This window comes from Falco cherrug, chromosome 1 (assembly GCF_023634085.1).
Source record: "Falco cherrug isolate bFalChe1 chromosome 1, bFalChe1.pri, whole genome shotgun sequence".
In the NCBI taxonomy this organism is placed as follows: domain Eukaryota; kingdom Metazoa; phylum Chordata; class Aves; order Falconiformes; family Falconidae; genus Falco; species Falco cherrug.
The window spans coordinates 38150564-38166195 of NC_073697.1; the positions used below are offsets into that span (position 1 = coordinate 38150564).

General features: G+C 62.6%; 1 protein-coding gene across 1 annotated transcript in view; it reads right to left on the reverse strand.

Annotated features, from left to right (window-relative positions):
• Positions 1-2387: 2387 nt before the first annotated feature.
• The window catches only part of LOC102050732 (dedicator of cytokinesis protein 2-like), a 78733-nt gene continuing 65488 nt past the window's right edge, over positions 2388-15632 (reverse strand). The window contains 24 exon segments of the mRNA XM_055699704.1: positions 2388-2682; positions 2684-2716; positions 2846-2929; positions 3083-3248; positions 4570-4664; positions 4927-5011; positions 5105-5160; positions 5163-5188; positions 5373-5514; positions 8290-8394; positions 8513-8602; positions 9106-9225; positions 9302-9355; positions 9358-9394; positions 9645-9685; positions 10020-10154; positions 10157-10178; positions 10745-10830; positions 12099-12247; positions 13118-13176; positions 13402-13502; positions 13624-13702; positions 14316-14410; positions 14705-14803. Coding sequence (XP_055555679.1) covers positions 2503-2682; positions 2684-2716; positions 2846-2929; positions 3083-3248; positions 4570-4664; positions 4927-5011; positions 5105-5160; positions 5163-5188; positions 5373-5514; positions 8290-8394; positions 8513-8602; positions 9106-9225; positions 9302-9355; positions 9358-9394; positions 9645-9685; positions 10020-10154; positions 10157-10178; positions 10745-10830; positions 12099-12247; positions 13118-13176; positions 13402-13502; positions 13624-13702; positions 14316-14410; positions 14705-14803 — 2139 coding nt within the window. The 3' untranslated portion in view covers positions 2388-2502.

Genomic DNA, 15632 nt, shown 5'->3' on the forward strand with positions numbered 1-15632 from the left:
CACAGCTCTGCCTGGGAGAGACGTCCTGGCACAGGCTGGCACCTGGCTGCTCCACTCAGCGGGAAGGTGAGCCCGGCCTGGCGGCTGATGCAGAGCAGTGGGCCAAGGAAGTGTCTGGGGGACAGGTGCACCCCGGCCCAGGTGGGCACCTGGAGGGTGGGAATAGCCAGACCTGGCAGGACACAGGCTGGGGGTGCCCTGTGCCACCCTGGGTACGAGGGCACACGGGGAGTCCCCTGGCTGTGCAGGATGCTTCTGGTGTAAATACTGCAAGAGACGTGGGCGAGGGGTGGTCCAGCAGTTGAGAACCAGGCAGGGCAGTGCACGCAGCAGCCAGGCGGGGAGCAGGGGCACCCTGGGCATCTCCATCCCGTGGGCAGGGGGCGGCACGGGCTCAGAGCTGTGACATTCTCTTGGACTTTGGTGGCGGAGGCGGTGGCAACTTCAGGCCTTTTCCTTCTGCCGTCGGCGATGTGGATGCCTGCGAGCAGAGGGCAGTTAGCGAGGGGGGGCAGCGGGGGGGGGGGGGCGGGGGCCGGGGCCCGGGGCCAGGCGGTACCTTTCCTCCAGCTGCGCTGTCGCTCTGCTCCAGGAACGCCTCGTACACGGTGGGGCTGATCTTGTGGGGGCAGCGGGCAGGACCTTGCTGGCACTCTTCACGCGGCCGCCGAAGCCGGTGGGAGATAGGGAAAGCCCTGCGCAGGCAGGGGAGGGGGCTGGGGCGGGTGGGCCAGCCTGGGGGGGGGTCCCAGGCTGCCAGGGCCAGCACTTGTGCCTGCGGGAGCACGGCTGCGCTTTCGGTACCCAGTGCTCCCCGCCTGCTCCCAGCTGAAAGATGTGCCTGTGCCATTGTGGAAATGGGGCAGGGGGCTGAGGGCACCTGTGCTGGGGTGCAGAGCTTGGGGCTGCTGCTACCTGCACTGCTGGTCGTGGGGGCACAGCCCTGCTCACGGATACAAGGGTTGGATGCTGCTGGGGGTGTAGGGGCTAGGGAAAGTCCCCCCCACTACCATGCTAGGGACCAGGGGAGGGGTGCTGGAAAGGCACCCCTGAGCCAGCAGCCGTGGTGGGGGAGTACTCTGCAGTGCTGGGCTGAGCACCAGCAGCATCTCGGCTTGGGTGGGGGCTGTTTCCCATGGGGAGCTGCCCAGGGCTGCTCTCGCCTCATGTTGTGGGAGAGTCTCCTCTTCTCAATCCTGGGGCACAGAGGGGGAGGCTCAGTGCCTCACAGGGGGGCAGGCTGCACCACAGCGCCCGTAGCCCCAGGAACACAGCAGCCTCTGGCAGGCTGTGATGCTCCTGCAGCACCCTGCCCACAGCACCGGGTCTCTAGCCTTGTGCCCTGCCAGCCTCCACTCCTACCATCAGCTGGCTGTGCCCTACAGTGGGGGCTGCCACCAGCCCCACAAGGGGTCCTGTCCATCCTGGGGGCCTGGTACTGCTACCGGGGGCCAGGGTCTCCAGGTGCAGCAGAATGCCTGGGGGGGGGAGCACAAGGGGGGCCCTGGAGTGGAGAGGGAGGCACCAGGGCTGTGCTGAACATCACCTTGGGCTCTGGCAGCTCCGAGATGGACTGGCACAGGTCCTGCCGCCGGTACCCGAAGAAGGTGCTGGAGCGGTTCTCCTTACGCTCACCTCCTGCGGTCCTCGCTCTCGGAGGTGCGATGGGGCAGGCTTTGGGGGTCGAGGGTACCTCCATGCTGTGGAGTAACTGCAGCTGGTGAGGGAGGGTCAGGGACATGGGGAGCTGGGCTACACCATGGGCCAGCCAGGACCATGGCCAAGAGTGACCACCCTCAGCAGCGGATGCTTTAGAGCAGGGTGAAGACCAGCAAGACAAGCATGGATGGCTCAAGTGACCGCAGTGTCCAGGTGAGCCTGGGGGCTGCACATCGAGTGTCTCTGCTCTCTGCCATCCTCCCCAGGGTCAGAGCCACCATGGTGGGCATGGCAGGACAGATCCCTGGGATGCAGCTTGGCCTAAAGGGAAACTGGGAGGGCAGTGGGCTGGGGGAGGTGGGAGGAGAAGCATCTGGAGCAGAGGACAGTGAGGATAGCTCCGTGGTAAAAAGCCAGCAGGGAGGGGGTGAGGGCAGTGAGAGGGGGTGGCTTGGGGGGCCAACACGCCCCACCACAGCACTTGCCTGTCTCCAGCATGGCTCAGCTGGGTCCCAGTCAGGTCCCCAGGCCATGGACCGGGGGTCGTCCACTCCGCTGGGCCTCAAAGCAGACCTGAGAGCACAAGGAGCCTGAGAGCGCAGGAGGGATGAGAGTGCAGAGCCTCTCCTCTCCTTCCTCCAGCTCAGGCAGGGGGCAGCACTGCCCTCGCTGCCTGGTGCTGGATTTGTGCCAGTACTGGTCCCCCCCACAGCAGTGCCATCCTCTCACCCAGAGCAGGCGGGAGACCCCGAGGTCACCCATGCACAGTGTGTCGCTGCTGCAGCTGCCCGCCCCATCAAGCTGTTCCTTCCTGACCCAGACCCTGCACTACCTTGTCCAGTGTCATCCCCTGGGTGCCACGCACCACCCTGAAAGCCGCTGGGCCTGCACCCTGCTTACCACCTTGGCACTCACCATCTCCCCGCACCCCATACTGGGTTCTCCACCTTGGGCCCGCAGCTGCACGAAGCACTGCTCCATGCGCTCATGGAAGGGCCGCAGGTCCTCTGTCACCTTCCGCCCCATGGATCCGGATCCCCTCTGCCAGCAGTGGGGTCTGCGGTGGGGAGAACAGGGACGGGACTGCCTGGGCTGTGGGGCTCCCCTGGGACAGGGTATGCTGGGCACTTGGTGGCCCCGGGGCAGCTGTCCCCTCTGGCTGCTGGAGGGATGCTGCAAACTGTACCTGCCAGGCGATCAGGTCCTTCAGCTTCTCGATGTTCCTCTCATCCTCAGGGTGCTCCTGCAGGTAGGACTCCTGGAAAAAAGCCTGCAATGCCCCCCCCCCCCCCCCAAGTCCCGCTGATGGTCTGGCTTGGCTCCGTGTAGGCAGGGGACAGCACTAAGCAGTACCAGTGCTTGCGGTCACCAGCCCCGAGAGTACCCCGCGCTGGCTCCAGTGCGGCACCCACACATCCCTCACCGTCTCGTACTTGGCGAAGCCACCCATGACAGCAGGGTCCACGATGCCGTTGAGCAGCATGGAGAGGGGATTGATGGGCAGGCTGGGGTCATTCTGGTGCCGGTTGATCTCGCTCATAATTTTCTCATTTGTTTTCATCATGGTCTCAATGGCATTTTCCCAGGGGGGGGGAGGATGATGGTCTGTGCCCAGGGAGGGAGGGAAGGTCAGCAGCCAGCTGACCCAGCGACCTTTCCATCCTGGTTAGGGTGGTCTCTCCCTGGCCCCGCAGGAGAGAGGCCCTGGGGGTTGCACATCTCACCCCACGAAGCCCCTCAGACCCTTGGCACCGGCTGCCTGGAGCTGAGCCGAGGGCTCATGGGGGCAAACATTGGAAGTGCTGGTCACCAGCTGCACGCCCAGGCTGCTGGCAGCGTTGGTCCTGCCAGCAAGAGGGCTGCAAGCCCGGTGGAGGGACGGTGTGGCAGCAGTGAGCTTATGGGAAACCCAGGGAAACCTCATTGTCCTCACTGGGCAGGGGGCAGCCGTGCAACATGCAACAGCGCGTGTGCAGCCCAAGCACTGCAGCAGACGCGTGTGTGGCAGCACTCACGCAGCTGTACAGCCCCTGTGCTCTGCAACAGCCCAGCTAGGGACTTCACATGCCTTCACTGCTGTAGCACATGAAACACCCTGGGCTTTGGCCAAGAACTCCCTCTGACAAAGGTGTAAAAAACCACACGTGGAGCTGTTGTCAGCAATGCCAGAAGTAGCAGCGGTCTGCTGAAACTCCCCCCTGCGCCTCTGCCGCTCCCCACACGTGGTCTCCTGCTTCCACAGAGATGTGTCCCGGCAGTGAGCCACACCAACCACTGCCCTGTCACCAGGGTTGATGCTACCAGCACCAGTCAGTGCCCTGAGTGCTGGGGAGGGTCTCTGTGCCCATTGTCAACAGAGAAACCCTTCCCTGTGGCCTGGGGACGTGGCCTGGGATGGTGTTCCCACATGGCACTGACCTGAGATCAGCCCTGGAGCTGTGGCATGGGGGGCTAAGGTGGTGCCAGAGGGGGGGTTATCCCTGCTGCTTGGTGGGGGTGGGTAGCTGAGGGAAGGGGGGGCCCATGCCCCCACAACCCGCTCTGCAGGCAGAGGGTGCATGTGGGAGCTGGGTCTGCTGTGCCACAGGTGCACTGGGCCACACACCTGAGGGACCATGGCAGAAAGCTAGGAGTCGTGGGGTCTGGGGGCTCGAGCGCTGGGTGGGCTGGATGGAGTTTGCACTGAGCGCAAGAGACTGAGGGGGTGCAGGATCTCAGCCGGGGGGCACCAGGCAGGGACACGCTCCCCGCAGCCTGGCTTGAGCTGCCAGAGCTTGGGAAGAGTGGAAGAGGCTGGGAGCAGCACACTCCCCTCCCCTGGATCTGGGGGTTTGCAACGCTGCTCATGGAAGGGCTGCCCTGGGAGGGCCCCCACTCCCCCGCCCCGCCCCCCCCCCCCCCCCCTTGCTCCTCACCGTCGTGGTGGAGGTCACCGCAAACCAGCGTAGGATGGCCAGGCAGGGGGGTAGGCTGTTACAAAGGTTGTCCCGCTCAATCCACATGGTCTGTGAGGAGGACAGCAGTCATCCCTCTGGCCTCCTCCCCATCACCCTGGGACACCCCCTGGCTGCCCTGTGGGGCAGGGGGCTCACACATCCCCTTCCCATGGGCACAGGACCACCACCTTCCCCATGCCCAGGACTGGGTGACCCCTGTCTCTCCTGCATCCCCATTCTTCTGGACACCTGGCTCCTCACAGGGCTCCCCCGAGCTATCCCCATCCCTCCCAGCTGGGGGGGGGGGTCTGGCAGCCCCACCAGCACTCACTGCAAATTCATTGTCTGGATCCTTTGGGCCTTTCTTGAAGGGTCGTGAGTAGCTGAACTTCTGGACATGGTTGGCTTTATAGAAACTGCAGGGGAGGGAAGGAGCAGAGCGTGGGAGAGGACCCCTGTTGTGTCCCCCTCCCAGGGCGGGTGCACCCACTCTGCGCTGGGGCACTGACTTGGTGATCTGCTCCGGGATGCTCCGGTCCTTGAACCGGACCTTGGATTCCTCCATCCGGGCTGCACAGTGAAACACTGGATATCTGTGGGAGTGAAGGAGCCACAGGCACGCATCACAGCAGATGGGGGGCTGCGGGGAAGAGGGCGTCCAGGGCCTGGAGCAGGGAGAACCCCAGGGGTGTGTGCAGGGCTTGTGAGGGGAGGTGCTGTGGGATGCACACAGGAATGAGCCACCCTCCCAGCCCTGTCCCCATGCTCAGAGGATACACTGGCCTGGGGAGCCGGTGATGTCCTGGCCAGGTGGGGATGTGCTCTTCAGCTTCTCGGCACTGGGGAAGGGGCTCAGCAGCTGCATCTCGAAGTCCTCCCGGCGCTCATACTCCTTGCCCCGGTAAATGAAGACCTTGTTCTGTGGGGGAGGAAGAAGCAGCCCATCCCAGTGCCCTGTGGAGCCCTCAGCTCTGTGCTCCAGCTGCAGCAAGCCTCAGTGCATTAGGGGGCAGGCACTGACAAGGCCGAGCATCCAGCCAAGTGGGAGACCCCCCCTCTTGGAAAAAAACATTTCCCCAAACCCAGAAACTGGAGGAAAAAAGAATTAAGGCACATGGAAAATAAGGAGGTGATTGGTGACAGCCAACACAGCTTGACTAAGGGCAAATCATGCCCAACAAAATTGGTGGCCTTCTATGATGGGGTTACAGCATTGGTGGATGAAGGAAGAGCAACTGACATGACCTGCCTGGAGCTGTGCAAAGCATTTGACACTGTCCTGTACGACATCCTCGCCTCTAAACAGGAGAGACATGGATTTGATGGATGGACCACTTGATGGCTAAGGAATTGCCTGGATGGTAAAAAGTTGCGGTCAATGGCTCGACGTCCAAGTGGAGACCAGTGGCAAGTGCCATTTTCAAGGGTCAGGACTGGGACCGGCGCTGTTCAACAGCTTTGTGAATGACACGGACAGTGGGATCGAGCGCACCGTCAGCAAGTCTGCTGACACCAAGCTGCGTGCTGCAGTCAACATGCTGGAGGGAAGGGATGCCATTCAGAGGGACCAGGACAAGCTTGAGAGGTAGGGCAACGACAACCTCATGAATTTTAACAAGGCCAAGTGCAAGGTCCTGCCTGTGGGTCGGGGCCATCCCAGGCACAAATACGGGCTGGGTGGGAGAACGGATTGAGAGAGGCCCTGAGGAGAAAGACTTGGAGTGTTGGTTGACAAGAAGGTCAGCACAACCTGGCAATGTGCACTTGCAGCCCAGAAAACCAGCTGAATCCTGGCCTGCATCACCAGCAGCGTGGCCAGCAGGTCGGGGGAGGGGATTCTCCCCCTCTGCTCCACTCTGGTGAGACCCCATCCTGCAGCACTGTGTTCAGCTCCAGGGTCCCTAGCTAGATGGCCTTTAAGGTCCCTTCCAAGCCAAACCATTCTATAATAATGGATGGGCTGGCTCGGGCAGCCAGCACTCTGGAGGGAAGGTGGCTGGGCACGCAGTGACTGGGGTCTGCGGATACAGAAACCATCCAGGAGGAGAGCAAGGAGCCCTTGAAACCCCACTGTGACCTCTGTGAAAATGATGCCACACGCACTCCAGCCCTGACAGTGGGGGTAGGAAAATAAGGGATGAACACACTGGATGGAAGAAGCCCACCGACATGTATCAGAGTGGATTAAAAAAACTAAGGAATGTAATAGGAGTGAATGGGAATGAAATACTTGGCTCTTGCCCAGAAAGACAAGCCCTGCCCTCCACAGGTGGGTGCCAGGAGCATGTTGGCCAGCACAGGAAAAGGGAGAGGTGCTGAGCAAGCCCGTGCCTACAGCACTGCTGCGCAGGGATGGGGGAGAGGGTAGGGGGCTCCCGCAGTGACCCTGGAGGTACCTGAATCTGTTCATAAAGAGCACAGCTAGCACAGACCCATCTCTGCACCAGGCGTACAGTACGACACCCATCTGTGTGCAGCCCAGACACGCCATGGTGCAGGAATGCGTACCTGTGCACCACAACCCTGGAACAGCGCAGGTACAGCCATGCGCCAGGGATGGAGCAGATCCCACCTCACCATGGGCCACAGGGACAGCCCAGCAAGAGATACAGTGTCCCCATGCACCAAGGACACAGTTCAGGAGCGTGCGTTACAGAGAAGCACAACTTTCCCTGCCTTGCTTTTCTTCCCTAAGTCTGTCTCCAGCTGTTTGTGAACAGGGACGGTAACCCCTGCTGTTGCGAGAGTGAAGCTGCTGGGTTTGTCTGACTGTTCCCAACCCCTTCCCGCAAGCAGGGACAGAGGTGGCTGGCATGGAGCTGAGCACCCGAGCGCCTCTGGGCAGGCAGCACAGGGAGGATGCCCCACCAGCAAAGGCAAACCCACCTGGACCTGGCACCACCCATGTCACCAGGCATGGCTGGGTGCCTGTGGGGCAGCGGCACAGAGCAGAGGAGCTTTGGGACAGAGCCTGCCCCCACCACACCGCTCATCCTTGGAGAAGGCTCAACGGGACAAGCTGCTGCCTTTGGGGCAGAGCGCATTCTGCTGGCAGAGCCAGATGGCACCACGGGGCCGCGGGTGGTGCCTGCTGCCCCGCTGGCAGAACTGGCAGTGCCCACTGCATGTGCTGCATCGCTACATGCTACGCTGCTAACGTGCGGCGTCTTGTTAGTTCACTCATAAGGAGGCAGAGCTGGGGGATCCAACACACGCACAAACACACACACACACACAACCCTGCTGGGGCAGGGGCTGAGAGCCGGAGGGGCAGCACCAGAGCCACCACCGCTCCCGGAGGGCTCCAGAGAAGGTAACAGGAACCTGGAGGAGCAGAGGCCCCCCCACCCACCAGGGAGCTGCAGCTTCTCACTTCATGCTTTTTGTCCGCAGCCAAGATCCTGTGCTGACCCTGGCAAATCCCTGACTCAAAAGCAGCATGCCGGAGCAGCTGGGTCTCGTGGACCCCGTGCCACAGCCCGCACCAAGCCAGGGCCAGGGCAGCTCCCTCTGTGCCCTGCTCGCGTGTCCCTGGAGACACCCTCGTCCCAGCGGGCAGGGACCCCATGCTCCTGCCCAACCCACTCCAGCTCTCCCAGCTGGGGACAGAGCGCTCGGCCCTGGGGACCCAGCCATCACCAGCACCGCGGTGAAGGGCACAGCCCTGGCCTCGGGGCAGCCAGGGGCCACTTACCCGGAGGAAGGTGGGGAAGCCTTGCCCATAGTAGCCCACAGCGAAGTAGTCCGGGCTGGGCCGTAGCACCTTCAGGATCTTCTCATAGAACTTGGCTTCCCGCTGCTGCAGAGAGAGAGGAGCAGGAGTGGGGGGCTCTGCAGACCCCCGGTCCCTCCCCACGGCTCGTGGCACCCCAGCCTGTTCTGCTGGCAGCCACACCCTGCCCGGCCCAGGCACTCACCAGGATGTCACTCAGCATCTCATAGTTGAAGACTTCACTCTCGTACTGCTCCGCCAGCTCCTTGCAGATATGAATGGCCTCCTCCCACATCTGCACAGATGGGGCCAGGGTGGAAGCCCCACAGTGCGGGGTGAGGCACTGGGGGCTTCTGGGGGGGGACCAGCCTCATCTGCAGGGGCACCCACAGCCCTGCTCCTTAGTGAGGTGGGGGGGGTTCTCCCTGTGCAAGCTGGTGGTCTGGCTGGGCACTGGTGGGCAGCAGCAGGACTTGGCTTCCCAACACCTCCAGCACCTGAGCCCCCTGGCCAGACAAACCCCTCTGCCGGGGGTGTCCCAGCTGCCGGGCCCCAGGCAGTATGAAGGCCGGGGGCTGAGGCTGGATGGGATAGGAAGGACAGCCATGACAGGTGGGCAGCTGTGGGGTGAACCACCCAGCCTGGGCTTGCTGCAGGAGAGCTCCAGCCCCACCACAGCGGAGGGGAGGGTGGGTGGGCCGTGCTGAGGCTGGGGGCTCGGAGCAGGAGGCAGCTGTGGCTGGGGAGCCGGGCTTACCCTGGGTGAGGGGGGCTGCTGGGGCACACGGCCATGCTTACCTTGCCCTGGTCAAAGTAGTCGATGATCTGGTTGTAGAGAGCCTCTTTTAGCTGGCGCTGGGTGTGCAGGCTGGGGCTGTGCAAGCCCTGCATGGGGGCTGTGTTCGCCTCATCTGACCACTGTGCAGAAGCAGCAGGAGCCCATCACACTGAGCCCCTGCAGCCCCCCACGTCCCCCACAGCACCCCTGCCCCACCTTGAGGAGCCGGGCGTGCAGCAGCAGGGTGTAGGCTCCTTCCGTGTAGTTCTCGTGTAGCTGACGTGCAAGTCCTTCAGCTTGTACAGGTACCTGGGAGCAATGGTACCGTGTGCGGGGGCACGACAGCCGGCATGGCTCAGGGTCCAGCCCCCGCTCCTCCAGCGGGGTATGTCCCCCACTGCTAGCCGGGGGGGCTGAGCTCCTGGCACTCTGCCCCTCCAGCCGTTTGGCCACCCCATCCCACCTGCCTGGGGCCAGGGTGGTGGTGGGCAGGTGAAGCTCAGGGTACTGTGACCCCCTTGCCCCAGGGCAATGCCGGTTTCCCTGGGGCTGCGCTCACCTGATGTACATGGCCTGGCGGTCAATCTCCTTGTAAAAGTTCTGGGGAAGAGCAGACGAAAAACGTTTGAGTAGCCCCAGGAGGGGGCTCATGCCACAGCGCCCCTCCTCCCCCCCCCCCCCTTTCCCATCCATCATGCCTTGCTCTGGGTCATGGTGCTGCCAGGACCGTCCCCACGCAGGGACTGGGGCTGCCCTGGGCAGCAGGGCGTTGCACAGTGCCTGCCAGCAAGTACCTCCCGGGGGACACCAGGTCTGGCACTCTGTACCCCGTCTCCACTGTGCCAGGAGCACCACAGCCCCTGGGGGTATCGGGGGGATGTGGGGCTGAGCCCTGCTGGCCCTGGGGAACTGGGGGCATGGGGCGGGTGCCCACCAGGAGGTTGACGGTGCAGCTCATGCTGTAGGTTTTGTTCTCATCATTCCTAACAGCCCGGTAGTCGAGGAGCCGCTCCAGGAGCCCAGTCACCAGCGCGACAAAGTTCTCCCCGGGCTTGGCCAGCTCGGGGGTGTCTCCGGGCAGCAGCTAAGCAGGCTGGGGAGGAGAGAAGGTCACAGGCCTCAGGCATGCTCAGCTCCACAGCACTCCCACCCTCCCCACCCCCGGCTCACCTCCCCTGAGGTGCAGGGAGTTGGGAAGGGGAGGCAGGCCCCCCCAACGAGGGTCAAAAAGCGGCAGTCGGTGTGCAGCGAGACAGAGCAAGCCTCCCGCTGACCCCTACCAGGCACATCAGGCTCGGAGCAGAGACCTGACAGCTCCACCTGCACCGCACACAAATCCACAATGGGCACCACGGGGCAGGAACAAAGCCTGGGCAGGGCAGGGGCATCACCTGCAGCAGGGCAGGGGCAATTCCTGGGGAAGGGGCACTGCCAGGGGCAGGCTGGCTGGGGCAGATGTGGTGTGCAAGGGGCACGTGATGCTGCTGAGGCAGCAGCCTTCCTCCTCTCAGGCCCTGCTTCTCCAAGAGGCATGCCCTGGATCAGAGTACAGCGTGAGGAGGAGTGGGATGGCCAAGATTCAGCTGGGGCAGGAGGATGGCAGACAGCAAAGGGTTGTGCTCTAGAGAGAAGGTTGCAGGGATGTCACCGCATACTCACATGCTCTCAAAAAGCTGCTTGTACTGCTCATCTCCCCGGCCGCCCTCCACCTCACTGTCCAGCTTGCGCAGGATCTCATCCTCAAACTGCAAGAGATGTGCGTGAGCACAGCCAAGCAGCCAGGGGCGTGCTGAGCTCGGCCCCAGGCTGCTGCAGCTGCAGCCCCCAGGACAGGGGGCCACAGCGCTGGGACAGGAGGGGCTGCAGGGAGCTGGAGCCAGCTCAGGAGCCCAAACAGCCCCCAGGCTCAGCGGCTGCAGGCCCTTCCCCCAGCACTGCCTGGCACAGGGGTCCCTGTCTGTCTGTCTCCTGCCCTCCAGGTCCCTGACTTGCTCCCCAGTCCCCATCCCGCTCCTGTGCTGGCCTTGTTGCTGTCCCCCCAGCAGCCTGGGGCCCGGCTGACCCCGGGGTTCTCTGGGAAGTGCCCTGTGCCCCCTAAAGCCACAGTTTTCCCTGCCAGGAGTGGCAGGGCTGTGCCTGCCTGTGGCCCCCCATCTCCCAGCTGATGCTCAGCCTTCAGGTCCACGGGGTTTGTGCTGCAGCTGCAGCTGATGGACCCAAAAGCCTGGGGGATCCTGCAACTGCATGGTATGGGAAGGGGGGGGCCTGGACCAGACGTCTAATTACTGGTACCCCCTGCCTCCATGCTGGGTGCCTCCAGGGGTCTGCACATTCCAAACTCAGGGGTCCTTCTCCCCCTGGGTCAGGGGCACAGCCATGGTCGGCTCCTGAGCCACAGAGCACCCTGTGCCACAATGGCTTGTGGACATTGCCGGTGAAGACCTCAGGCCCTCTGAGCCCAGCCGTTTCCACACCACTCCTCCGACGGAGCTCTGCTGTGGCTGCAGACCCGGGCAGGAGCAGGGGGTTGGGGAAGGGGCCGCGGCACCTGCAGCTCTAAGTGCACCCAGCCCCTCTCCTCCCATGGAACACCCCAACAGGGGGAAAGGCTTCCAGCTAAGAAGAGACAAATGCCATCTGGTCAAAACCTGGAAAGGCCTTTTGCATTGAGAAAACTGACAGCAAAGAGGGAAGACAAGTAGAAATGTAGAGGTTTATGCAGACCTCCCTGCTCCCACTGTGTTCTTGTTTCCAGGCAGCGCCGGGACCAGCTGAGTGGGTGACACCTGACCTGTCCCTGCTAGTCCCTGGGAAATCCTCTGTATCGCCTGGCAGCTCTCCCTGCTCCTCACGTCCCTGCCAGCTCCCTCATCCCTCCCTCCTGCAGCCCCACATCCCAGAATGAAAGAGGGGAGGCAGATGAAAAAGGTGGAGGCATCACCTCCACCCACCCCGAAAGGGACAGTCCAGCCTGGGTGAGGAACAGGATCCGGCCACAGCCCTGAGCACTCACCCGGCTGAAGCTCTCAGTCAGCTGGTACTCGCAGAGCATCATGTCAAAGAAGATGGGGATGGTGGACTTGCGCAGCTCCAGCTCCGGCACGAGCGTCATCTCCAGGATGGGGCCCACCATGCCTGGGATGAACTTGATCTTGTGATGGCCTGGGAAGGGCAGGGAGGTCTGGGGGCTGGGGCTCCCGCAGCCTGCTCCCTGGGGCCAGCCCTGGCCTGGGACCCTGCAGCTCTGAATGGGCAGCAACGTGTGGAAGAGGAGGGGGAGAGGTGCTGGGAAGAGCACACCTGGGTTAGGCAACCACAGCACAGCTAGGCATTCCTCCAGGGCAGCCGTGCTGGTGGGCAGGTAACGCTGCACGGCCAGGCCAGCACACCCAATGATCGGCTATGGGACCATCAGCTGGGGCTGTGCTGGTGTCCTGCGGGCCCTGGCACATGCGAACAACCCATGCAGGAGCCTGCAGGCACCCGTCACTGCTGCCCTGCAGGCTGCCCCACACACTCTCTGCAGCTCCCCGCTCTCTTCTGGGATGTGGGGCAGAGACCTGAGATGCTGCACCCTCCCTGCCTGCCTGGCCCTGGGATGCTGAGGCAGTGTGACCTGCACAGTGCAGGGGGAACGAGGCAAGGCAGGACCGGGGAATAGGAAGGCAGGGCTGCAGGCAGACGCCAGCCCAGAGAGGGGAGGCTGCCCACAGGGAGTGTGAGCTTGCGACTGGTCACAGCACCTGTGGGCTCACACACCCATGGCCTTGCACACCTGCAGGTGTGTGCATGCCACAGGCTCATGTATCCCACAGACTGCACATCCCATAGCATCTCACAGCTTGCACACCCTGCAGGCTCACATGTCCCACAGGCTTGCACGCCTGCAGATTCACACACTTGCAGGCTCCCATGCCCCACACCAGCAACATCCTGCTCCCCAGCACCTATTTTGGGGACAGTACTGATGATCACCAACCAGCCTGCAGAGACTCGCCAAGCCTCCTCGTTGCTGGCCACACTGCGGCTCACCTAGGTTGTACCACATGTCCCGAATGGAAGCTCCGATTGTGGCTCTCATGTCCCCATACCTGCCAGGATGGCCGTTGGTTAGCATTGCTCTGTAGCCTGGGGCACAGCATCCAGGCCAAGGGCCCAAGCACAGCCTGAACATCTCATCCCGAAATCCCTGACCCCAAAGTGTGGCAGCAGGCTGGGGCGGGCACCTGAAGCCCAGCTGCAGAGCTCAGCCCCAGGGTGCTGCTGGCAGCCAGGCCGGGGTAGGGCGGGGGGCAGAGAAGGCAGGAGTGACTTACTTGGCCAGGATGCTGTTGCGCTTGGCTTGGGAGAAGTTCTCCAGCTGCAGCGATTCCTGAGTGAGGAAAGCCACGGCCAGGTGGAAATAGTTGTTCCAAAGCTGCAGTGAAAACACGTGGCTGAGGGTGGGTGGCATGGCGGGGCTGGGGGCCAGGCTGGGTCCCCTCTCTGGCTCCTGCAGGGCACAGGCAGCCCCACAGCTTGGGGCAGCACCTGCTCACCTGCAGCTCGAAGCTGCTGTCATTCAGGAACATCTTTGTCAAGGTCATGGCAAACTGGTTGATGGCACGCAGGAACTCCCTGTGGGGTAAGTGGCCACGGGGGTACTGAGCGGAGGGCAGCCGTGCTGCCTGCCCACCACCCGCAGGCAGGGCTGAGTGGCATCCGGGCTGGCGGCTCCCAGGGATGGCAAGGTCAGGGGCGGTGGGGTGGGGGACAGGCCTCGCAGTGCCCTGGGGCTGGGGCTAGCAGTGCACTCCTGCCTGCATCCACACTCCAGCTTTCTGCCCACTGTGGTGCAGCCAAACACTGCCCAGGTGCACCAGTCCGGCACGCCTGGCATCCCTGCCCTGCACAGACACCCAGGGTGGGAGGGATGGGATATCTAGTGTCAGCTTCCCAATGGCCACCAGAAGCCCCCTGCTACGTCGACAGATCTGCAGAGAGCAGCTCTGCCACCCAGCTCCCAGATGGGGCCGGACTGTCCCAGGACAAAGCAGGAAGTGCCTGGAGCTGCCCCGAGCCAGTCAGAGCCTGGGCCCAGGGCTGTTCGAGGGGGTGAAGCCGGCCTCAGGCTGCCTGGCATAGCTGTGCTCCCGTGGCCACATGCCCCATGCCCCAGCAAGGTCCCTCGGGTTCTCACATCCAGCCCCAATGTCCGCCTGCAGGTCCCTCCCAGCCCAGAGTTCCTCACCGGTTCTGCACCATGTTCATCACCATCCAGTCGGAGGGGTACACGGTCTTGCCAATCAAGTCCTTGAAGAGGATGAAGGTCTCCATGAGGAAGTCCTGCCAGGGAGGAGGAGATGTCAGGAGCTAAGCTTGACCATGATGCCCTCCTGGAGTGATGCTGTGCTGAGCACCGAGGCTGGGAGCAGCCCTTGCCACCTGACAGCAAAAGCTTCACATCTGTGGAGCAGGGTTGCGGGCTGTGACGAGGTCCAGGGCAGGTGGCACCAGTGCCAGGTGCCTGGGTGTGGGCAGGTCATTGGGACCACTGGGATGCCCCAGCTGACACCTGAGGCAGAGAGGCAGGTGCCAGTGATGGAGGGCCCGGGTCTCGCTGTGTGGGGCAGCACTCACCATCAGCTCAGGCCGGGAAGGGAACGCCTTGATGTAGGAGCTGTAGTGGTCCTTGTCCATCTGGCTCAGGATGGCAGCCATGCAGGCCACGTAATGACTCTGGGGGAGAGGGGCTGGTCAGGCACTGCCAAGGCCCCGCAGCCAGCAACTGTCCATCTTCCTGCAGACGGTCCGGTCCGCACCCTCGCCCTCTGCCTGCCGTGGTCCCCCCCTTCTGCCCTACTCAGCCCTGGCTCCTGCAGCCAGCCCTCCTTTCTCAGCCCCATACACCCTGCTCCAGGGGCAGGACAGCTCTTATGCCTGCTGCCTGCCGTGATGCTGGGGAGGACACAGGTGTAGTTACATAGCTTATCAGTTGGAGCACACATCTGTAATTTTTAAGGTAATTTAAGGCAATCTGTGGATGTAAGTGCATTTGAAAAATGGCAAGCAGCTTCTTTCTGGAGGCTGGTGTGTCTATAGTGTGCCCCTAGCAAAGGGTCCCACATGGAGCCATTAGCTCCACTCCTGCCCTTTGTTGGGAGGAGGAGCACAGTGGTGGCACTGGCACGGGCTGACCAGGATGCCCGTCTCTGCATAGGGAAAAAGGCCATGCCTGATCTCCAGATTGTGCTCAGCTGGTGAAATGGAGGCATGGGTAGGAGGGTCAACACCCACCTGCTGCTCACCAGTGTTTCATCTTCCATTTAGCTAATTAGTGCAACATTTTTTTTCTTGGTGATACTTTGAACAGATGAGCCTGCAATAGACTTGCTCTTGGGACAAAGCTACAGGAAACTCTGCTGGGAACTGAGCAGCAACTGAAGCCCAAAAAGCCAATGGAGTCAGGGCCCTGGGTCACTGAATGGGGGCATTGCTCAGCTGCCATGGATGTCCTGAGCTCTGCTCATTCAGGCAGTGGCCAGCTGTGGCACCGATCTCAGAGAAA